Source organism: Leguminivora glycinivorella, chromosome 25, assembly GCF_023078275.1.
Source record: "Leguminivora glycinivorella isolate SPB_JAAS2020 chromosome 25, LegGlyc_1.1, whole genome shotgun sequence".
Lineage (NCBI taxonomy): Eukaryota > Metazoa > Arthropoda > Insecta > Lepidoptera > Tortricidae > Leguminivora > Leguminivora glycinivorella.
Genome location: NC_062995.1, coordinates 1,220,122 through 1,244,373, shown reverse-complemented (window position 1 = coordinate 1,244,373; position 24,252 = coordinate 1,220,122). Strand labels below are relative to the sequence as shown.

General features: G+C 37.4%; 3 protein-coding genes, 1 long non-coding RNA gene and 1 other non-coding gene across 5 annotated transcripts; 2 read left to right on the top strand and 3 right to left on the bottom strand.

Moving 5' to 3' along the window:
- The first annotated feature begins 1,606 nt into the window (after positions 1–1,606).
- On the top strand, positions 1,607–4,068 carry LOC125239359. The gene is made up of 3 exons (XR_007178523.1): positions 1,607–1,682; positions 3,268–3,365; positions 4,006–4,068. It is a non-coding gene; the product is annotated as an uncharacterized LOC125239359 (long non-coding RNA).
- LOC125239356 lies at positions 4,067–8,805 on the top strand. Its single transcript, XM_048146912.1, has 3 exons — positions 4,067–4,283; positions 6,848–7,013; positions 8,396–8,805. The coding sequence occupies exons 2-3, from the start codon at positions 6,978–6,980 to the stop codon at positions 8,693–8,695; spliced, it is 336 nt and encodes a 111-aa protein (XP_048002869.1). The 5' UTR covers positions 4,067–4,283; positions 6,848–6,977; the 3' UTR covers positions 8,696–8,805.
- Trnad-auc lies at positions 7,218–7,290 on the bottom strand. Its single transcript has one exon. It is a non-coding gene; the product is annotated as a tRNA-Asp (tRNA).
- Positions 8,806–12,627: 3,822 nt separating the features above from the next.
- On the bottom strand, positions 12,628–16,389 carry LOC125239347 (uncharacterized protein PF3D7_1120600-like). The gene is made up of 3 exons (XM_048146901.1): positions 16,370–16,389; positions 14,580–15,951; positions 12,628–14,323 (listed from the first exon to the last, which is right to left on the bottom strand). Exons 2-3 carry the CDS (start codon positions 15,893–15,895, stop codon positions 12,910–12,912), a joined length of 2,730 nt encoding a protein of 909 aa, XP_048002858.1. The 5' UTR covers positions 15,896–15,951; positions 16,370–16,389; the 3' UTR covers positions 12,628–12,909.
- Positions 16,390–20,067: 3,678 nt separating this feature from the next.
- On the bottom strand, positions 20,068–23,951 carry LOC125239348. The gene is made up of 3 exons (XM_048146902.1): positions 23,893–23,951; positions 21,716–22,922; positions 20,068–20,961 (listed from the first exon to the last, which is right to left on the bottom strand). The coding sequence occupies exons 1-3, from the start codon at positions 23,930–23,932 to the stop codon at positions 20,142–20,144; spliced, it is 2,067 nt and encodes a 688-aa protein (XP_048002859.1). The 5' UTR covers positions 23,933–23,951; the 3' UTR covers positions 20,068–20,141.
- Positions 23,952–24,252: the final 301 nt, after the last annotated feature.

The window sequence follows — 24,252 nt, the reverse complement described above, 5'->3', positions numbered from 1 at the left end:
TTGGATTTTGTATTAAGTTAGTTGATATCAATGTTGTTGTACTACATACATTGGTTTATCCACATAAATAATCATTACACATTCTTCAAAATTTGTTCTAAACTTTGATGTTACTCTTTTTTTTAAAGATCAAGGCGAGACTTTTTGAGCTATAATCTCAAAACAACACGTAATTTTCTATACTAAGAAAAACTGCATTCATAGTTTAAAAAAAAGATAAAATGGAAATAAGCCCTTTTGAAAAGACACTCCTCAACTATAAGGGTTCCTAGTTGACTACGGAACCCTAAAAATGGGGGGACAACTTAGAAAATAATAGCCCTAATATTTATACAGGTACCACAGGATTACGGGCAGTACGGAGCAGCGGGACCACAAGTTTACGGACAATACGGACAAGAGGATTACGGACAGAATTACGGACCGGGTCAGGCTGGTCCGGCGTATTACCCTCAGGAGGAGGAGATTGATGAAAAGTATATTTGTCCACCAGGGTACGACTAATTATGGTTTATTTCTCTAAGAAACTAGCCTCTTAACCCTAACGGCCCAGCCACGACATTGGTCTAAGCGCGACAGCGGTGAGCGGCAGCCATACGTGCGAATGAAAAGTCCCATCGCTGTGTCTAGCTCCAATGTATGGCCGCCGCTCACCTCTGTCGCGCTTAGACCAATGTCGTGGCTGAGCCGTAAGACCGTTTTCACATTATCCGTTCCGATATCGGATGTCGGAAGGATTTTAATAAAAAAAAAAACAGTCCCCACTTTACATGTAGGGGGAGGGGGGTACCCTAAGAAAACATTTTATTTCACTTTTTATTTTACCACTTTGTCGGCGTGGTTGATATACATATTGGTACCGACTTTCAGCTTTTTAGTGCTAACGGTCACTGAGATTATCCGCGGACGGACGGACGGACGGACAGACAGACATGGCGAAACTATAAGGGTTCCTATTTGACTACGGAACCCTAAAAAACTTGTATCTTCGTCTGTCAATGAAAAGAAAATTGTAGATGCATATAGACTTACTGCGTTTTAACTTTGAGGAGCAGCGTGAGATACGAGATTTTTTCAAAGTAGTGACGATAATAATATGTATGTATAACCGTTTTATTAGGCAGGCGTCCGGTTTTTTATCCATAGCCCAGTATTTAATCCATCACTTTCATCAGAATAGCCCAGTTCATTTTAGATTCCATTAACTCTCAAATAGTCCTTACACCCTGGCGGGTGTTGCCTCTGCGTGTGTCCCATGATATGGGCAAGGGCAACATCCGCTCGGTGTACCCCTTACATTTCATTAAAGTGTCGAAAGGGCCTCTACGCGTTGGCTTCGGCCCCGCGCACGCCTCCCAAAGGTCCGGAATACCATTGTTCCGTGATGGGAAAGACATGTATGTATAATTCTGGAAGAGCGAGGTCTCCTGATACAGGTACTTCGTACCCACTAGGAGGACTCGACAACTATGTATTTAGCAATGTTGTTTTTTTTTTATAAAATAAATCATTTTCAAAATCATTTTCATTTCATGTATATTGAAATGTTGTGTATTTCAGGACCTGTATCAACAGAAACTACAATCGAAACAAGTATATAGTAGCGGGTGTGTTTCTCGGAATACTAGTGTTCACTCTGATCGTTTACTTGATCGTGTGTGCTGTCACGGGTAAAACATAAGGTGTGTGTCTGTCTATTGATTCCTTTTTTCAGGTTCCGTACCAAAAAGGTACAACAGGAACACTTATGGTGCGACTCTGTCCGTCTGTCACATTCCTAAATATCTCGAGAACTACTAATGCTATCAACTTGAAATTTGGAATAGTTATGAACATTGTAAACCTCTACAAATAGAAAGTACAATTTTTTTTAATTTATTCATTTTAATGGTAGAAAATGTCCAAAATTAAAGGGGGGCAAACTGTAGATTTCAAGTTACCAGGTCAAGTGGGGTACCTATCGTTAGAAAGAGCGCAAATTGAACGTAAATAAAATATATTTTTAAATTTTTTTGTAGTGAAAAAATAATAATTTTGAAGGAAAATGTAAAAAACAATACCGCCGACGAAAAATTATGAAAATTTTACGAAATATTGGTTTATGCTAAATATTACAGGACAAATATAATTTTTTTTTATACCACGTCGGTGGCAAATAGGAGAAGGGTTATTTTTAAAACAATTAGTTCCATCCACCAATGAGTAGACGCTATTTCCGCTCTAAGGAATAAAAGGAAACGAACAACCTACCTGGGAATACTAGGTTACTTTTTGTTTTGAAGTCATAAATAGAGGTAATATTTTGTGTATAAAAATTTTCTGTGTATTTTATATGTATGTCTGAAATATAATATGAGGAGTGTCTTTTCAAAAGGACTTATTTCTATAAGTCAACAGAGGTTATTTTTATCTATGTCTTCCTAGAGAAATAACCCTTGGTGACTTATAGAAATAAGTCCTTTTGAAAAGACACTCCTCATATACTTTAGGAATTTTAGACATTAAATCTATATGCAGAACAATCAGTAGGGCTTCAAAATATATGCTTAATAATATTTCTTAATAATTATTGTTATACTTTAGACTTATATTGACCGGGATATAGACCGTGATTACCTTTTTGATTTTTGTCGAGCTCCCGATATTTCGACGCAGTTGCATGCATCATGATCACGGAAAACTATACTATCGGGAGCTCGACAAAAATCAAAAAGGTAATCACGGTCTATATCCCGGTCAATATAAGTCTAATGAAAATAACCGTGAATCATTCAAAACTCTTATTGTTATACTTTTCAATTTTATACTCATCAACTTTAAGACTTTTGAGATTATGATACCTATCCGATAAATTATGGTTTGTTATTGTTAGAACCATTAAACGTTATTCGTAACAAAAATTATGACTAGTGATGTTTATGACCACAAAATATATGAATAACAAATTCTGACTAACGAAATTATGAACAATAACTTTATGGGAAAGAAAGGGATCCCGAGATTCCCGAGCTTCAATTGTTTGACAAGCACGCCGCACGCCGCGCCCCGCGCACCTCCAATATGAGCGTACCCTTACGGCACAGCCACGACATTGGTCTAAGCGCGGCAGCGGTGAGCGGCAGCCATACGTGCGAATGTAAAGGCCCATCGCTGTGTCTCGCTCCAATGTATGGCCGCCGCTCACCGCTCTCGCGCTTAGACCATTGTCGTAGCTGAGCCGCTTATATTTTGTTATGTGTGTGATGTGACACAAAGTAATATTTTCAGATAGCGTATGACCAAAAAGGTGTGCTACATCCTCGCGGGCACATTGCTCGGCTTCCTCGTCATCGGTTTCATCGTTTACGCAGTTTTGTGCAAATAAGGTGCGTACTTATATTTGTGGCTTGCCAATCACTATCACTATCATCACTATCACTACATAGTATAAAACAAAGTCGCTTTTTCTGTCCCTATGTCCCTATGTATGCTTAAATCTTGAAAACTACGCAACGGATTTTGATGCGGTTTTTTTAAATAGATAGAGTGATTCTAGAGGAAGGTTTACATGTAGGTATAGTACCCATGCGAAGCCGGGGCGGGTCGCTAGTGCAGAATAAATAATGTTGTGGGGATCAACCTAGCCCCAAACTAAGCAAAGCTTGTACTATACGGGAACAGTATAATAAAGAGTACTATCATACAGTATGGCCACTCCCGCTCCCTGCTGAAAGTGCCGCCCACCCCCTCTCGGTTACCTCACAGTTACCGCCTGTCAAAACGCGAACAGTATACCTGTCATATTTCACTCACACAAGCATAGTACGCGTTCACCTACACGAGCTTAGACTGTGTGCTAGGAACGTGCCTCTTCCATAGGTATATTTGATCGCCAGTGTCCGAGATTTAAAGAGAGTTTCCGCAAACTGGCGCATCACTAGCCAGGTTTGTTGACCATCGTATGACATTCGAGATTTCTACTTTTAGCACTATTATAAAAATAGTAAGTAATCTTTTATTTCACAGATTTTGCATGGACGAATCAGGAGCGAGAGAGTGCCGTAAATATTTGGACGAAAAATTCGGGAAAGCGAAATATATAATCGCTGGTCTCTTATTATTTTCCCTCATTATAACTCTTGTGGTTTACGCTGTACTCTGTACCGCTAACACCAAGAAAAGAACTACGTCAAATAATAGTACGACGTCAAATAATAAAACTAGTACGTCGAATAGTAAGAATAGTACGTCCAATAATAAGGCTTCAAGATTTGCGTTCGTTTTCGTCGATTCATTACCTCCAGGTGTGTATTTCTTGTTTTTTATTTGACAAATTTTCAATTGAAGTTAAAGCCTGCCCAATATATAAATAAATAAATATATTATAGGACATTCTTACACAGATTGACTGAGGCCCACGGTAAGCTCAAGAAGGCTTGTGTTGTGGGTACTCAGACAACGATATATATAATATATAAATACTTATATACATAGAAAATATCCATGACTCACGAACAAATATCTGTGCTCATCACACATATAAATGCCCTTGCCGGGATTCGAACCCGGGACCGCGGCGTAGCAGGCAGGGTCACTACCGACTGCGCCAGACCGGTCGTCAAATATATGACTATTGTCAGGAGGGCGCTGATATTCTGATATATGCGGTGACAGTTCAGTATGGTATACTCTTGGCTCGAAACGATCGTTTTTCGTCAGTTTCGTCACGTTCCTAAATTTGTCAAATTCTGCTTTCGTCAGCCATTCTTTATTCGTCACGATCGTCGATGGTCTTTCTCAACTACGGTCAATTTCGTTGTTCATCTTTATCTTAATCCGTCTCGTTTTTTACTCGTCATAACCTTCTTTCGTCATGTTCGCTGTTAAATCTATGTTTTTCGTGTTTTTTCGTAGTCTTAGGTCGGTACAAAGCTAGAATATGACCAAATACGAAATGACGAAAAACAATTGAGTCGAAATAAGAAAAAGGTCAACTCATTATGGTCAAAGACGATAATGACTGCTGCAGTCTAAGTTGACGAATGAAGAATGGCTTACTTGGTGGATATTCCACGAATCCGCACGAAGCGCTTTGCTTCTTCTTTTCTTATGCGCACTGCCAAGGAGTGGAATTCCTTGCCGGCGGCTATATTTCCGAGCTCATATAACCCGGCAACCTTCAAATCAAGAGTGAACAGGCATCTTCTGGGCGAGCTCACTCCATCGTAGGCCACGTCTTTGCCTTTGGCTAGCCTGTGGTCAAGCTGACGAAAGCAGAATCGGACAAATTTGGGATCGTGACGAAAAACGAACGTGTCGACCCAAGAGTATACCTTCAGTATTAGTATGAGGAAAATAGTTCTGATGAAATTCCGCAACATGGCGCGTAGTTATATATTACTTGTCTGGCTTTACAGCTTACAAAAAAATCGGCCAAGAGCGTGTCGGGCCACGCTCAGTGTAGGGTTCCATAGTTTTCCGTATTTTTCTCAAAAACTACTGAACCTATCAAGTTCAAAACAATTTTCCTAGAAAGTCTTTATAAAGTTCTACTTTTGTGATTTTTTTCATATTTTTTAAACTTATGGTTCAAAAGTTAGAGGGGGGACGCACTTTTTTTTCCTTTAGGAGCGATTATTTCCGAAAATATTAATATTATCAAAAAACGATCTTAGTAAACCCTTATTCATTTTTAAATACCTATCCAACAATATATCACACGTTGGGGTTGGAATGAAAAAAAAAATCAGCCCCCACTTTACATGTAGGAGGGGTACCCTAATATTTTTTTTTCCATTTTTTATTTTTACACTTTGTTGGCGTGATTAATATACATATTGGTACCAAATTTCAGCTTTCTAGTGCTAACGGTTACTGAGATTATCCGCGGACGGACGGACGGACGGACGGACGGACAGACAGACAGACATGGCGAAACTATAAGGGTTCCTAGTTGACTACGGAACCCTAAAAAAGAGTAGAAATGGAACAATATTTTTGTTATCGGCAACATTTACTGTTCTCAGCGAAAACTACGCCCCCAGGCACTTCTTACCATTTGCAAAGACGATCGTGTATTATAGAGAGTTACTGTCGAAGTAAAATGTGTAATCACAGTACATAGACTGCCATCTCTTGGCACAGGCTTAAAACTTTTGAACCTCAGTTTTGACAATTTGGCCCATATTCTTAGCTTGATATGTGTTAAAATGTCAAATATTAATATTAGCGCCATCTAGCCGAGCTTACCCTAAAGGTGTAATGCCATTTTGGCCACCGTACCTTTTTCTGTATGGTAATGAGGTACGTTTTTTTGTCTATACGGAGTATATACACCCCTGTGTGGTGACGGGTTAAGAATTTCACCACCCCTTTTCTTCCCGTGGGTGTCGTAGAAGGCGACTATGGGATATGGGTTAAATTGTGGCGTAGGCGAGAGGCTGGCAACCTGTCACTGCAATGCCACAGTTTCGTTTCCTTCCGACCCCTTATTTGCCAAGAGTGGCACTGAAGCTTTAGTAGTTTCATGTGCTCTGCCTACCCCTTTATGGGATACAGGCGTGATTGGATGTACGGAGTATAGGTATATATGTCTTTGCCATTTCATAGCGGCCACCATTCCGTTAACATTAGTCAACCTGCCATCACTCTATCTGTCCTATTTTTTTTCCTACTACGTCGGAGGCAAACAAGCGTACGGCCCGCCTGGTGGAAAGCGGTTACCGTAACCTATGGACGCCTGCAACTCAGAGTGTCACATGCGCGTTGCCACCCCATTAGAAACTTGTACATTCCCTTTTGCTGTGTATATCTGTGTGTATGTTAAAGTGTCTTAAAGTTAGTGTGTGACCCGTATTTTTAATTTCAGATTATCAGGACGTACATGGAGATATACGTACCGGGGAAAATTCATAGGCTTTTAGACCGTTACTATGACTATCTGAAATATATTGTAGGAGGTGCTCTGATTGCCGCTCTTTTTATTGGTTTTATTGTTTATGAGGTCCGGTGCAGAAAGAAGGACAAAGAAGAAGGTGAATATTTAGAATAGAATAGAATAGATTTAACAGATTTCAGATTTCAGATCTTTATTGGTAAAAAATTATATATTTTTACAAGTACAAGTGTTAAAACAGCAACATGCATAAGACTAAACTTAAATTATACGATAAGTTTAATATATTATTACAATTGCGCGATAATCATAAATTCATTTAAATTTAAAAGTGGAAAATGTCTGCCTTGGGTGAGACTTGAACTCACGGCCTCTGGATCGATACTCCAGCGCTCTGCCAACTGAGCCACCAAGACCACCACTTCCACTTTTAAATTTATTCTAAGCCTAGTGGCATCGATTGCAGACGTTTCTGCTAATCAGAAGTTAAAAATCATAAATTCAGTTGGGTATACGTTTTAAATTAATAATTGTTCAAAATTACATTAAATTTATTTTTCATTTTTTGTGTAACGTCACACTAAAGTACAAATAAAACAGGACACATACAAACAAAAAACATTAGTCGCTAAAATAGGAGCCCCACTCGGCATCATGGATTATGGCGCGGACATCTGCAACGCTGCTGTCACATCTCGGACACTAGCAATCAAATATACTAACTCTTAGTGCGTTTTCACATTATCCGATCCGATATCGGATGTCGGACCGATATCCCATACATTACAGGCGCCATCTTGGATTTTTTCTATGGAAATCCTTCCGACTTCCGATATCGGATCGGATAATGTGAAAACGGCGTTACGGTTATCGAATTATTAAAAAAATAATTTAAAGAAAAATTTAATATACATACATACAATCACGCCTGTATCCCATATAGGGATAGGCAGAACACATGAAACTACTAAAGTTTCAGTGCCACTCTTGGCAAATAAGGGGTTGAAAGAAAACGAAACTGTGACATTTGTGAGAAAAATTTAATTTAATTTTAATTTAGAGAAATTTCGACGGGTACCTCGGCGGTCGAGGTGGTGTAGCGGTTTATCACGTCAGCCGCGTTAGCTGGAGACCCGGGTTCGATTCCCGGCTTCGCCACCAGTGGGCTTGATCGCTTTTTCTTTAGTGTATGATGGTATCTATTTCAGTTTATAAAAATAATTTAATTACTGAACACGTGTGTGGCATCCCTTACCACTTCCTTATGTTATTTATTTTGACATTTGCCGTCAAACACTTCACACTGACTTTAATATAATGATTAAGGTCCTCTCACACTAAATAATTAATTTATTATATAATATATGGAAAGAAAAAAAATTTTTTTTTGGATTCAACGAAAAGCGATATACAGGGTGGTGAATTTAACGGAAAAGAATAAAAACAGGGTGTATTTGATCGCCATGCATTGTTCGAGGTGTGATTTGGTTGACTCTATAGCTACATTTCTTTTATTTCTAGACTAAAATGGAGCGAAAAGCGTATTCCGAGTCCCGTCTCACCGTAGTTCAGCGTAAAGGCACCATGTTTGGTGTGAAAAACAAGAACAACTTCAGAATATTCATCACTGTCTTCGCTACAATCAGTGTTATGATGTTCATCGGCGTTATCATCTTCGTATTGGTGAGGACGAGCGTAATGCCGAGCGAGTATAAGGGGAAGAAAACTAGTGCCTCTACCAGTTCCGCTACTACTACAACAGCGAGTCTTGAGCAATTGGTCTTTTTGGCGAGAGACGCCGATTTTGTATATAGGTATTGACGTTTTAACCGCTCATTGTTCACGGTACAGTAATAGTTATTTGTTATACAAGGGGGCAAAGTTGTATTTTAACGCCGAGTGTGTAATTGAAAAACGAGCAAGTGAAAGGATTCTATAGTTGAACCACGAGTGGTTCGAGAATAGAATCCTGAACTTGCGAGTTTTTTAACACACGAGAAGTAAAGCACATTTGCACCCGAGTGTAACACAAAACTTTTCCCCTCACTATAGCGAGGAAACTACAACGCAAAAAATGCGTTTATCACTGCTTCCAGTAGTTCCACAGGCTTTGAGTAATTATGTTAACTAGAGAGGGCACCTCAACTTGATTTTGTGTAACAACACTTAGAGCCGATCGGCACAAACGCGCTTAGTCTGTGCCGAACGGCTGTGGTAGATTGACGTATCGCAATGAAAAATATTTCGTCTAAATAATGCCGTCATGTGTAGTGAGGTACTGTACAAACTGCTCAGGAAAATCTAACAAAAGCCAAGGAGTGACTTTTCATACGTAGGTTTTCTGCATTTTTGTTTAAACACGCTTACTTTTTAAAAAATGTATCAATATAAACTCATGCCGAAGCGCCATGTTGCGGCGGCCATGTTTCGTTGAAACCAAAGAGTAAAAAATGCAACAAAAGCAGACGTGACAATATCGCAAGTTAGTTCAAGTTTCCTATCATACATTAAATTATATATATTTATCGACGCAAAAAAGGTTATTTAATTATTATTGTCAGAATTGCAGTTTTCCGACATGTCGGTCTATAACAGATTCTCAATACGCGTGTCGAATTTCATGTGAGTATGTAAATGTAAGTGCAGTACCTAACCTATCTGAATGAATTTGGATAGGTAGACGGTCAAGCAAATTATAAGAGTATAAAAACGCGCGAAATTAAAATTTTGTATGGGACGATAAACCCGCGCCCATACATACATGGATGTAGATAAAGTTATGTATGCGACTATACATAATTAGGCGTTAAAACACTCATGTTATCTTATTAACACAACAAAAACAACACTCATGTTTTAATGCCTACCATTATGCAAATGTCACATAAATAACTAATATCCAGTTGCGGCTACGTGTACACATGTACGCTCAGTCCGTATGCAACTTTATATGTGGGCATTTAAAAAAATTGGGACTCACAGAGTTGTTAAAAAAATGTTAAATCGCTGTCAGTTGTGCAACGATAATTAAGCATGAAATTTCAATAAAAACATCGTTTTTGTTTTAATTATGTAAATTATACTAAACTATAATCTAAATTCAGAACGTGAAAAAAGTTTAGTTTTAAATACAGATTTCAAGCTTGATTGTCGTTACAAAACTAACAGCGATTTATGTTTTTTGTTAACAATTCATGCTAATTGAGAGTAAAAAAAGTTAAAAAAATGCCCATGTAAACCCATGTCACTTCTATACTACGACTTCTAATCTATGCACTCTATGCAGGGCTCATCATCGCGACCGAAAGGTCGTAAGCGCCGAGTAAAATCGTAGCGCTTGCGACGTTACGGAAGCAGGCCATTGGTTCACACCCCGCCCCCTCACCCCGCCTTCAGCTTACAGGCTGTGACACGTTCGTTGTTTGCTATAGCTCCTCTATACGAAGTAATACTTACTCAATGTCCACAGGTGGAAAATCATCTTTATTACTAGATTCACCTACTTTTATCAATTTTAAAGCAGTTAATTTGACTTTATTCAAAGTCAAATTACTTTACCCACTAGTGGATAAAATGCGTTTTTACCCGCTGGTATTAAAGGACAAAACACGTGTTTCCGAGCTAGTGAGGGGAAAAGGTATTAAAATTATAGACGGTCAACCAAATCTTGGCACTAAAAAGCCGACCAAGAGCGTGTCGGGCCACGGGCCACTTGACTATACAAAGTTATCCGAAGATTTGTCTTATTTATCAGAATCGCAATGAGCTGTATATTGTTTGTTTCATATATATCGCCTGGCAAAAAAGAGTAGAAATTAATAGGGGCGCTACTGTATATGTAGTCCGTTTTGCATGTGGCAACTATTGAGTCACTTTTTTATGAGAAAAGTGTTGCTATGATAAAATTTTGTTCCATTTTTTTTCGCCAAGCTGCAATTAAGAGTAGGGTGTTCCTTATTTTGCAAGTTTAAAATTTGAACAATGCATACCCTTAAAATATACTGATACTAGCCCAAAATTACAAAAAAAATCATGACTTCCCTGAAATCGGAACCCGGTAACTAAAATTCCTATAAAAAAATTAATAAATTTGATCAAACATTATATTGGAATTCTTTCGCATCAAGATTTTTTTGTGAAATATTGTGTATACGATCACAGAATATATAATAGTACAAGTACAGAAGGCCCACTGCTTTGATGTTCACGAAATGCCGCCTTTTTAAATGCCTACAAAATTCTTACAAAGAAACAATCCGCACGTGCGCGGCGTCTGGCACTAGGGTTGCCTATGTATTAAAACGAATTAATATTCAGATAAAATGTTATAAGTACTATTATATTGTATTAAAGTCTTGGGCACTTTCTAGGTACGTATACAGTATTTACATATTTTGGTTTAAATACCAACACCACAAGCCTTATTGAACTTTTCCGTGGGACTTAATCAATAGTAGATCTGTGTAAGAATGTCCTATGATATTTATTTTACACATGATGTCTATTTTACTAAGCATTATTAGCTATTCCACACGCGGACATCGCATATATGAACTTAAATAAAAACTCGCGACGTAAAGTAACATAGAAAATGTGAAAGTGCGTTCCGCGATAAAGCGCGCCACCCCTGAGTAGGCCGCGAACTCGCGGCCGCCAGCATGTACTTGTAGCGCGGCGATAGAATCGCGGAGTGAGCCGCCCCTGATACGATAGCAATGTAAGAGGTTGATATGAAAAAAATATATAAATATAAACAAATAATTGTTTTCATACTTTGTATGGAATTTTCGCATTTTAGCCGGCACGGGTTGAGGTTACAGGAATCTTCTTAAATGGAGGGTTTTTAGAGATGAAAAGCAAATTCGGGTTCATGCGTTATAAATTACTGAAAATCATGAAATAAGGGATATCCTATTAAGAGTATTAATTTTAAGAGGAGAAATTACTGCCTTAGGTAAGACTTGAACTCTCGGCTAGTCTCGAAAATTTTGTAAAATGTGAGTTTTGATATATTATCCATTTTTATTCTTCTTTTTTGGACTGTAATCATGATGTATTTGTTAAAAATGGTACAATGCCAGTAACTGTTATAATAGTGTAATAGTTATTTGTTTTATAAGGGGGTAAAGTAGTTGTTTAACCGCGCGTGCCAATATTGATACCCGAGCAAGCGAAAGATTCCAATATTGAACCGCGAGCGTAGCGAATGGTTCAAAAAGTGGAATCTTGAGCGTTGCGAGGGTTTCAAAGTACGAAGGTTAAACAAACTTTGCCACCGAGTGAAACACAACATTTTTCACCACACCAACACGAACAAAATACTGACTATAAAACATCAAAATAAATGAAATCCATCAATTTATTCAATATTTATGATTCAAAATCATCATTTATAGGTAAAAATCTAGCAGCCAGATTAAGACATCGAGTTAAAATTTGTATGAGATTACTTTGCCCCATTGTGGATAAAATGCAATTTTGCTATCTGTTTTCGAATAGCAAAGAAAGCCAGTTGGTGTGTTGAAAAATATTTTGTTTTGTATTTGTGAATTGTGAGTTTGTGCGTTATGTAATTTACAACTGTATTAAGCAAAGAAGTTTCATTTTAAGAAACGTTTTAATAAAAACATTATCATTAAAAAGTTATTTATTTACTGAACAGTATACCTAAAGCTTGACCAGAAATATATTACTATACGCGCCATGTTGCGGAATTTTTTAGAACTATTTTTTTCATACTGTCACACCTCGGACACTGGAGATCATTATATGAAAGAGGCGCGTCCCCAGCACACAGTCTAAGCTCGTGTAGGTGAACACGTACTATGCTTGTATGAGTGAAATATGACAGGTCAGGGTTTTTGGTGGCAATTTCAGCGAGGAGTTGGAGTGGCCATACTGTACGATAGTTCTCTTTATTATACTATGATACTACTTATACTGAACTGTCGCTGCATACATCATAATAACAGCGCCCTCTTGACAATAGTCATATATATCTGGTCAGGTTTTTATTTTTTTCAATTTCACTTAAATCACAGATAATATTCCCTTTTTATTCTAACTACCGTCGTATTTTCTGTAGTAGTATCTATTTCATTCAACTTCATATTTATTGTAGAAGATGTACCATTCTTTATTTCGACATTTAGTGATTTTCTTCCAATTGTGGGATCTTCTGATTTTCTCGCATTAAATTCATTATGGCCATCATGGAATATTTCATGACTATCTTCATGAACACTTCTGGCTGTAGCACTTTCTCTCAGTTTTCTTATTAAATAGTTGATTTTGCTTTCTTTATCACTATTTGATATATCTGTAGTTGTCTGTACTGTTATCTGTGGTTGTGTTGTTTTTGGCTCTGTTGTCTTTGACTCTGTTGTGATTTTATTGATATCATTAGTTCTGAATTCTAAAGTCTTATTAATTTCAATACTACTTTCAATATCTGAATTTTCACGTGAGAAATATTCTCGATTATCTCTTTCAATTGATTCGGAATTTTTGATATGAGCTTTCGTTTTTGACTTGGATGACGATCTGAAGGAAACTTTTTTACCGTTGATAGTTAGTGTTTGCTCAGGCGTTATGTCATCTATATAAGTTAGATTTTTTACGTAGTCCACTTGTTCTTTGACATCCTCTATTTGCTTTTCTAGATTATGAATCATGTTTTTCACGTATGTACGAGATTCTGGAAGATCTATTGGTAATGTATCGTTTACGATATATTTCCTGACATCTTTGCTAATAGGTTCACTGTTTCTCGCAATGCGGTTGTCATTGTCTAAATTATTGTTTTTTGGGTTTTCGTATTTAACATCATTTACATTTAATTTCTTTTCCGTCGTATAATCATTTATAAGTTTTGGTTCGTTTTCGATATCGCTGTCAGTTTCGGAGGAGTCTGAGAGCGCCATTTGTAACGTGTCGTTCAAGTTATATTTTCTGATATCTTGGTTTTGAAGATTACTAACATTTTTATTATTATGGTAGTTTTCCAACTCGCTTTCAATTTCTAAGTTCTCCATTTTTATTGTGTCGTTTTTGATAGTTTCCTTAATAAGTCCGTTCATTTTAGGATCCTGTTTAGGTTCGCGGTCATTTACATATTCTGAGTTTTTAATGTTTAATGTATAATTTTTAATATTTTCCACCATGTGTTTTCTTTCAATTTTAGGATCGTTATTAAATTCACTGTCCATTGTCTGTTTCGGATAGTATTCAAGCTCACTGTTGTTGTCGTCGAGTGTTCGGTTCTTTTCTAGCTCGCGGTATTTACTAAGTTCAAGGTTCTTTCTATCAGTTTCAACCTCACTGATGTTTTCCAAGTCACCTGTGCTTAAACCTTCGCCGGATGTACGCGCTACTAAATCAGTGACATTACTTTCATCATTTTTGTATTCCTTTGCCGTCCGCATTTGTTTCTTCCTTTTCGTTACGAACCTGTAATAAGACTGATTGTTAAATTCATGGCGTTTATTAGGCACTTAAACCCAACTACAAAAAGACATCCTAAACATAATAACTTGAGAAGACGAAACTGTAGCTTATTATTAGGAGATAATTTATTGTAATTTTAACAACTTTTTGAAACGTTGAATCAATTTACCTAATTCTTTATCATATTTTACTTTTATCTTTGGCTAAGTAATTTCACAAATTTTCTAGTTTTACATCCACAACTAGAATCTTGTCTTACCTTTCTACAGATATATACACTGCCGTGGGTCGAGTACTGTCAGTGACAGATTCTTTCGACACTTGTTGGTCTTCTTTTGCTTCTTCTGATTTTTCATATTCATTATATACATCTCCAGGTGTATCACCACGTAAGTCAACTTTTTGTGCTTTTTGTCCTCCCGTTAGCAACATCAAATCGTTATTCGGTGTATCTACAAGCTTTTCATCATTTTCTATTGAATGTTTTGGCCGTTTACTTTCAGCAAACGAAGGAGTGAACTTACTTCCTTTCATTGTGTTTTTTAAATGTTTTTTATCGAGAAAGACATCAAAGTTATGAGGCTTTGTTAGTTTTTTATCTTCAACGATTTCTTCAGTTTTGTGGTCAGACTCAAGTTCGACAGATGCACTTTTCTTTTCATCGGAAAGAGTTATTCTAGTAGTATCCCTATATTTGTGTAATTTAGTAAACGCCGTGACAGCTTTTCGGTCTTTTTTAATGATGTCTCTGTATTTATACCTTTTATTCACATGTTGGGTAGCGTTATGAGGTTTTCTGGTTCTTAAAATTGGCCGTACACCCCTCATTTCATGTTCCTTCTGTGCTTTAAAACTAAGACTGTTTCTATAAGGGTGTTTCTCTTCTTTATCTTCATCCACTTCCATTGTAGAAGATGTCGTTGTGCGTGTTCTTTTATTCCATTTTTTGTTACCATATACTCTCCAATAATCTTTGGCCATCTCTATTAGTTCACGCTTAATGTTATCGTTTAGTTTATTAAAATGATCGAAAATTAAAGATCTCAATGTACGCTTTAGGACGTCTTCTAAGCGCACGTCTGTAGATCTTGACAACTTTTCTAGATCTCTGATTACTGATCGCAATTTGTCATGTCCGCCGATGTACACGAAATCTCCGATGTCAAGTAGATCATTTTTTTCTCCGTTATATTTTTTGTTTTCAACTGCAGAAATGATTGCTTCTAAGTGCTCGCGCAACTTTTCTGCTTCCATTTCTCTCATATTGTCTAAATGTTCACTGACACGTCTTCTCATACTACCACTGCCTAACAAATCATGTAGCTCACTATTCTTATTGATGTATCTTCTTGTTTCATCTCCAAAGACAACAAATGCGTCTTCAAGGTCATTATCGTTGTACTTTTTAAGTATCTTAGCGGCTTGTGCTACGAAGTCAGTAAATGTCATGTCATGGGTATTGCTCCTTCTACCATTCCGGAGTTCAATGCCTTCTTTTATTTTCTCCAAAGCGGTTTGCACTTTGTCAATGACGTCAACGCCTGGCGGTTGGTCTTTCTTGTTGCCGAACTTCATTACCGTCTCGAGAGCTATATTCACTTGCTTTTGCTCGACTGCCGTAACTGCGGTTACTGTAAAATCATTAATAGGTTATTCAGCGATTGCAATAGTTAAATTAATAAATTAAAGGATATTTTGCACCACTGCAGGGCTCGAACTTGTGATCATCCTTCTTACGCTATCGCGGCATTCGCCACGGCTCCTTCTGAGAGCCTTAGGTCCGTGACAACTAATCCCAAGATTTATCGTAGGCACTTTTATGAAAGTCACTGTCATCTCATCTGACCTTCCAACCCGAAGGATAGCTACCCTACGTCTTATTATGATTAATACCTACGGTTTCCTCAAGATGTTTTCCCTCACCGAAAAGCGACTGGCAAAATATCGGATGACATTTCGCAGTTCGCACCATAAGTTCGAAGTTCGAACCCGCGACCTCCTAATTAAAAGTCGCAAAGATTGTGTAAACAATAAAAAAAACATAATTACCAGAAAAACATGCCACCACCACAAACACGATCGTTTTCATTTCACAAAAATAAACTGTAATCGATTTCTTGCAAATAAAATCGTAACGGTTAAGTATAAAGTTATTTCGCAAGCATGCAAGTATAAGGTAATAGTTTTCAGCGCACTGATAAAGGCTCTGTTGATACTTCACACGCCAATGATAAAGTTGCATTTTATCCACAAGAGTCCAAAGTATATCCCCAAAGCTAGCTGGTAGAATAAATAAATATAAAAATTGAGGGACACCTTACACAGATCAACCTAGCCCCAAACTAAGCAATATTTGTGCTATGGTTGCTAGGCGAGGTTACTTCCATATACAGAGTGGGGCCTGTAACAAAGGCGAAGAATTGAACTGTAGGCTATTCTCCTTATACTGATCAACATTTATTCAGTGACTTTTAAAAATTATGAAGTCTTTAAATTTTTAATTTTTCATACAAAATAAATATTAGCTTCAATGTACGCCATTATTGTTGTCATTGACGTTGTCTGTCACACTTTAGACTTAACAGAATTCGCAATCCATTACCTCTTAGAAAAAACTTTCAAGGGTGATAAAAATCAAAATAGGTACAAGTTATTTTTAAAAGTCGCCGAACAAATGTTGATCATTATAAGGAGAATAGCCTATAGTTCAATTCTTCGCCTTTGTTACAGGCCCCACTCTGTATAGATAAATGCATACTTAAATACTTAGAAAACATCCATGACTCAGGAACAAATTGTCGTTTAAAAGATGATTTAGATTTTTTGATGTTTAACAGTTAATATTTTAATTTCTTGGTGGTGTGGTGAAAAATTTTCTCGGTGGCAAAATCTGTTTAACCTACGTGCCTTGAAACCCTCTTAACCCTCAAAATTCCACATTTTGAATCGCTCGCGCCGCTCGCGGGTCAATATTGCAACCTTTCGGTTCCTCGGGTATCAATATTGGCAAGTGGGGTGGGGTTGAACAACTCTGCCCCCCTAATAAATCAAATAACTATTTTAACACTTGTTCATATATGAAAAATCCTCTGAAATCACTACACCGAGCTACACCTTGTAAAACAAAGCATAAACTAAAATAGATACCATACACTAAAGAAAACGCGATCAAGCCCACTGGTGGCGAAGCCGGGAATCGAACCCGGGTCTCCAGCTAACGCGGCTTCTCTAGTGTATGTTATCTCTGAAGGCTAGGCGCCTTTAAGGGCGAGCAATTTGTGCTTGCACCTCCTATATGAATCCTTTTGCAGGGTTACGATATAGCGAGAGAGATGGTGCTGCCATCTATCGATGTAAGGAACAAATCAAAATTCCCATGTTTTGTGTTTGTTATCAAGGCTTTTTCCAAAATAAATCGGTCAAAATAAGCAGTCGGTAGTGACCCTGCCTGCTACGCCGCGGTCCCGGGATCGAATCCCGGTAAGGGCATTTATTTGTGTGATGAGCACTGATATTTGTTCCTGAGTCATGGATGTTTTCTATGTATATAAGTATTTATATATTATATATATCGTTGCCTGAGTACCCACAACACAAGCCTTCTTGGGGCCTCAGTCAATCTGTGTAAGAATGTCCTATAATATTTATTTATTTATTTATTTATTTTAAATCCCGAAAATCGAATTTCGGCAGATCTGGACGTGTCTGGGCTCATTCTTCTCAGAATCACGAGCTGATTCGATCCCGACGGTAAAAAAATGTGTCCTCAGTTTTTTTTCCTTTACGTCACGATTTTAGTATGAACTTACTACGAGCGTGACGTATTGGAAACTCGAGTTTTGTATGGAAAATTTGGGACACATTTTTTTATCGTCGGGATCGAATCAGCTCGTGATTCTGAGAAGAATGAGCCCAAACACGTCCAGATCTGTCGAAATTCGATTTTCGGTATTTATTTTGGAAAACACCAAAGACAAAGTGGGACGTTCAATTTACAGACGTTACAAGTGTAAAAAGTAGTTTATAAATATACATAAGGTAAGGTGGGGCAAGAAAGCCCCCCCCCCCCCCCCCGTCACACCTCGGACACTGACGATCAAATATATGAAAGAGGCGCGTTCCTTTCACAGAGTCTAAACTTTGGTCTAAGCTCGTGTAGACGAACGCGTATAGTATTAATTTTCTGAGATGCACTTTTCGCTTTTGCCCTAATCTGTTAAACAAAGGCCTTTGTTTCTATTATTCGCCGCGGTTAGCTCCCGTTTCCACAGCACGTGCCAAAGTCTCAGTGTAGTTAAAAAGCAACTATCATGATAGCAATAAGGTTCAAATCCATAAAAAGCCCTTTCGGAGATAACACGTTTTGTCATCTTCAAAAAAAGTTACCTGCACACTGCAAACTGTTTAATAAATTTGAACCTTATTGCTATCATGATAGTTGCTTTTTAACTACACTGAGACTTTGGCACGTGCTGTGGAAACGGGAGCTAACCGCGGCGAATAATAGAAACAAAGGCCTTTGTTTAACAGATTAGGGCAAAAGCGAAAAGTGCATCTCAGAAAATTCATACTATACCTAGCACCCTACTCATGGCGTAGCGTTCCTGCCGGTGAGTAAGGCTGCCAGAGCTCAACGCGTGTGCGGTGTGCTGGCGACGAAAGGACCTACGGAACCAATTTGTCCTAACTAACAGTTTACAAGTTTCTAATGGGTTGGCAACGCGCATGTGACACCCCTGAGTTGCAGGCGGCCATTGGTTAAGGTGACCGCTTTCCATCAGGCGGACCGTATGCTTGTTTGCCACTGACGTAGTATACTAGCCCCGATACAAAAGAGTTTGTCTAGTAATACAGAAATATTTTGTTTACTCCAATAACATTTACACATGTAGGTACATATATCACGTCACAGTAATGGTAATTGTAAAAATACTATAATATAGTTTTCAGTACAGATGGTCGTTTTTTTACGCACTAGAGCGAGAAGTGGTTCATTATATGCCAGGTCGAAACTTCGGAGGCTCATCTGTACTGAAAAACGTCGTACGATACACGTGCGAAAAGGAAATTCGGAACTCGTGTCGATTTAAAACACTCCCTTCGGTCGTGTTTTAATCTATCGCCACTCGTTTCGAACTTCCTTTTTTACGCACTTGTTTCGTAATGTACTATTAATTTGAGTGTAAAATAAAATTGACTTATATTGGAAAACAAAATTGCTTTAAAAAACTGGGTGGCTAGCCGAATGGCACAATCGCTCACGAAACGAAGCGCTAGTAGATATCTATCTCTATCGCGCTTGCGTATTGGCGCGACAGAGCCAGCGGCGTATCGCTTTCGTTTGGCGTCGGAGAAATGCCATTCGGCTACGGGGCCTGTTGTCTTAATCAAGTTCTCCTCTCCTGTAGCAGTTCTGCATGCATTAAGCTTGAAGATTTGTTTTTAGTTTATTAGCAGAACTTAGTTACTTCCTTTGGGTCCCTTACATTACATCTGGCATGTATTGTAATACCCATCCATATAAGATAAAATAAAAATCGTTTTTTTTTTCCTTTCAGTATATTTCTTGTATTTAGATTTAGTTATTGTACAATACTGCCATAAAAAATAAACTAGATTAGTATTAGTATTGAACATTAATGATTAATGAACTTCGACATTATTTTTGTACAAACAGGAGAACCTCAAAAAATGGTCTGACTAGACGAAAACATTTGCATCGGGGCTAGTATTTAAAAAATCAGAAAAACATCATATTGTACTTTATTTCACTATTTAATTACATTTCTTTTTAGCTTCTACCTTTCCCTTATCTGTAAAGTTAAATTTCAGGACTATGACCTGTTTCCACAATATTAGTAATATTATTACTTATTTCTGTTTTGTCTATATGGTCATTTTTGTCATGTTCATTAGTTGTACTATCATGTTCTAACGTTGTACTGTCATGGTCATTTGGTGTTATAGATTTATCATGATCACTTGGCGTGGTACTATCATCATGTTCATTAAGTGGTGTAGTATTATCATGTGTATCTTCTTTGGCATTTTGAGTATGATTCACTTCTGTCGATCCCGTCACTGATTCTATGATGTCAACTTTATGATCTTCTGCTGTATGGTCAACTTTGTGATCTTCTGCCGAACGCACAACTTTGTGATCTTCTGCCGAAGGCACAACTTTGTGATCTTCCGCCGAAGGTACAACTTTATGATCTTCCGAAGAAAGAACTTCAACGGGTTCTTTTTCTTCATTAATAATTGTCGTTTCTGAGACATTCGTAAAAGTACTTTCAGTAACATTTTCAATTGTTCTATTATGATTACTTCCTACTTCAGAAGAATTATTTTCTGTATCATATCGAGCTCTAAATGTGTAAACTTTTGGAGGTTCAAATGCTTGAGTACTGCTAACATTTTCAGTTTTGTTATTTAGAATAGTTACATCTGTGTTATCCATGCGTTTAGAGTTGGTTAGACTTTTCACGTATGCAACCTGATCTTTTACTGCTTGTATTTGTTCTTCTATGTGTTTAATCATTGCATCTACGTCAGTACCTTTAACCGGACCGGTATCTAGGCCGAACGTATCATTTGTGTTACTCTTTCTTATGACTTTTATGTCATCGCCTATTCTGGAACTGTAAGCATAATGTTACTAGTTATTCGACAAATAGCTGCCTAATTGAGCTACGTTAGTAGAAATAACCATTTTTAGATTAATATTTATGTTTTTATCAATGAATAATTTAAATGTTGTTCATTGTTTACAGTGTTTTTATTGCTAAAAAAAAGGAGATACCCTCTTTAAAGTGCAATGAATTCAAAATCGCATAAGAACTAAACACCTACTAGGTATACAAAATTATACTTTGCCAGGTGGTTTTTGAGGTCATAATGAATAACTTTTAATATCAGAGCAATGCTGAAATCGCCTAAAAATCTGTCTATTTTATACATATATCGACTGACATGATGCCGCTCAATCCTATGGAACATTTTTCTCGATTTCAGCATTGAGTCATAATAAAAGTTGTTCATTACTACCTCAAAAGTCACTTTGCAAAATATGGCAGTTCCTTTTTATTTCACCCTATATGAGGAAGCCTGAGAGTAGCGCCAGTGACAGAGAGGTGAGAGGAAGAAGATTAGCATGGTATAGGCATGTAATGCGGAGGGATGAGAGCAATGTTATAAAACGAGTGGTAAATATGAAGGTGGATGGATACAATGGTAGTGGAAGGCCTGAGAAAAGATGGATGGAATGTGTGAACAATGATATGACAGTGAAAATGACGGCTGATAGAGAGGAATGGAGGAAGATGATCTGCTGCTTCGACCCCAAATAATGAGAAAGGGCATGGGAATGATGATGATGTATGTACGTGTACTTACTTGTCTGGCGAAACAAAGGTTATGTTTAATCGTCCAGGAGTCTTCCTAGACAATCCCACATCAATAACATTACTATGATGTATCACTATTTCTTCTGTATTATCTTTTTTCCTATCTTCATCTGCAACGAATTCTTGAGAAGTTATTTGACCTCTAAAATGAACGTCTCGCGTCTTTTGCCCACCCATTAACACTTTCTCTTCTGATTCTTCCTTTGGCACAAAGTCAGGTGATTCTTGATGCTTTGTGCGGGGCCTTTTCTTTTCTTTATGTCTATCAAAGGCCCTACCTCTAGTTGAAGGATGTCTGCTAGACTTCTTTTTATTATAGCTTTTAGATACGCTCTTTTTATCATTATGATGTGATCCTCCAAATAATTTCCCTAAATCGGTATTACTTAAGAAGATCTCCGGTTTTTTAGCTTTCTCTCTTAAAAGATTTAACCATGAAAACTTTTTTGTTGTGCGATACCTACGAGTGTTTCTCGTTTTCTTCCATTTATGTGTCGAATCATCGTTGTCTACAAGGCTATCAGTGAATGATCGCCAATAATGTTTCACCATATTTATTAGTTCAGTTTTAACATCTCTACCAAGGGATAAATAATGCAAATAAGCCAGCGATCTGAGAGTGCTTTTCAAAATGTTTCCTATATTATATTCACCACCTGTTCCCATTTTACTTAGATCACTGAGCGCTCTCCTTAATTTATCACTGGCACCTTCATATAAGGTATTCCCAATTTCGAGAAATTCACTTGCTTCCCCTTTATCTCCATTATATTCCACGAGGGTAATAATACCATTTAGATGTCGTCTTAAATCATCAGCTGTCAGTTCCCTGTAATCATCTAATTTTTCAGAAACGTACCTCCTCATATCTTTATTGTCGAAAAGCTCTTTTAGATCTTTTTCTGTGTTGATATATCTTCTTGATTCGTCGTTGATGACGACGTAGGCTTCTTCGAGTGTATCGTCGTCGAGATTTTTAAGGATCTCAGCGGCTTGGACTAAGAATCCTGTGAACGTTAAATCATCGCCGCCGCTTCTTCTGGCGCTGGTTTTCATGGCATTTTTGATTTGATCTAGGAAATCTTGCACCTTGTCTAGAACAGCGAGATCTGTTGCTCTGTCTTTCTTATCAAACTGAAGGACTGTTTCAAGAGCCAGGTTCAATTGTTTCGGCGCAACTGCTTTAACTCTGTAAACTTAAACAGGAGGACCTTGTTTTTACATTTTTATTCCCTCTAGCAAAGAATAAAAGTAACACTTTGATCCCTCCTAGTGAGAAAGAAAAAGTACATTGTGCAACTAGGGGCGGAAGTTGAATATTGCTAACGAGAGTAAGTTAAATCACGACGGCTTGCCAGAGCGAGTTTGCAATATTCTTACGCCCCGAATAACACACAATGTTTTTCATCACACTTGCAATGAAAAAAATGAAATACGGTACTAGAAATTTCATGAGTCCCTAGGGAGAACTCCGTGCATTTATATATTTACTGCGGGTGTGTGATGAAAACATTTTAATGAATATGATGAGAAAAATATATTAAATCTAAATATATAAAAGAAGAAACTGACTGACTGACATATCAACGCACAGCCGAAACCACTGGTCCTAGAGATTCCAAATTTAGCACGTAGGTTCCTTATATATATGTAGATGAGCACTAAGAAAGGATTTTTCAAAATTCACCTCCTAAGGGGGGAAATGGGGGTCAAAACCCAAAGTTTGTATGGGAATACAAAATTAGTTTGATTATTTTATTCGAAACATCACAGGGGTATTCCTAAACATTTTAATGACTTTAGTGGGCATTTTCGAGAAAAAAAAACAAAACCTTTTTTCTTTCAAAAATAGGTAAATTTAATGTTTTTCCTACTCATAATCAGAAGCCCTTTCGATTGTGCTGGGTAAAAAAGTCCCAAATTTAATTTTTCCACTTTGTTACCATTTTTCAAACACTTTGTACAGTGGTTACAAAATGGAAAGTATGCAAAATAATAGAACATTTTGGGACCATTTTATTGTATCTTGTTTCTTTCCCTAGATTGAAAGCGCTCGTGATTCTGAGTAGGAAAAACATAAAATTTACCTACCTTAGAAAAAAAAATGGTGATTGTTCTCGCGAAAATGCCCAAGTGCGCGGGCGAAGCCGCGGTAAAAAGCTTTACCTATAATACTGGCAACGGCGATAAACACGAGGGCGTTCATTTTACTGAAAATATTTCGAGAAGTTGCGAAACAATCGTAAATATTTATGTGAACATAAAACTAACAATGTTTACTCTTTTTACTTTTAAGGGGGGTTATAAACAATAACCACAAAATTTCAATTTTGTAAAATGAACGCTGACATAGTGGGCCGATTTTCATCTAAGAACACTCCCGACTAATTCAAGCAAAAAAAAACTATATCGATTCATCCGTTCGGGAGCTACTTCAAATTTAAAATCTTTTGCTGAGAAAAAATACATAATTCAATAAGTTTTTTTTGCAAAAAATCAACTTTTAGAACAAGCTATTATCGCCGA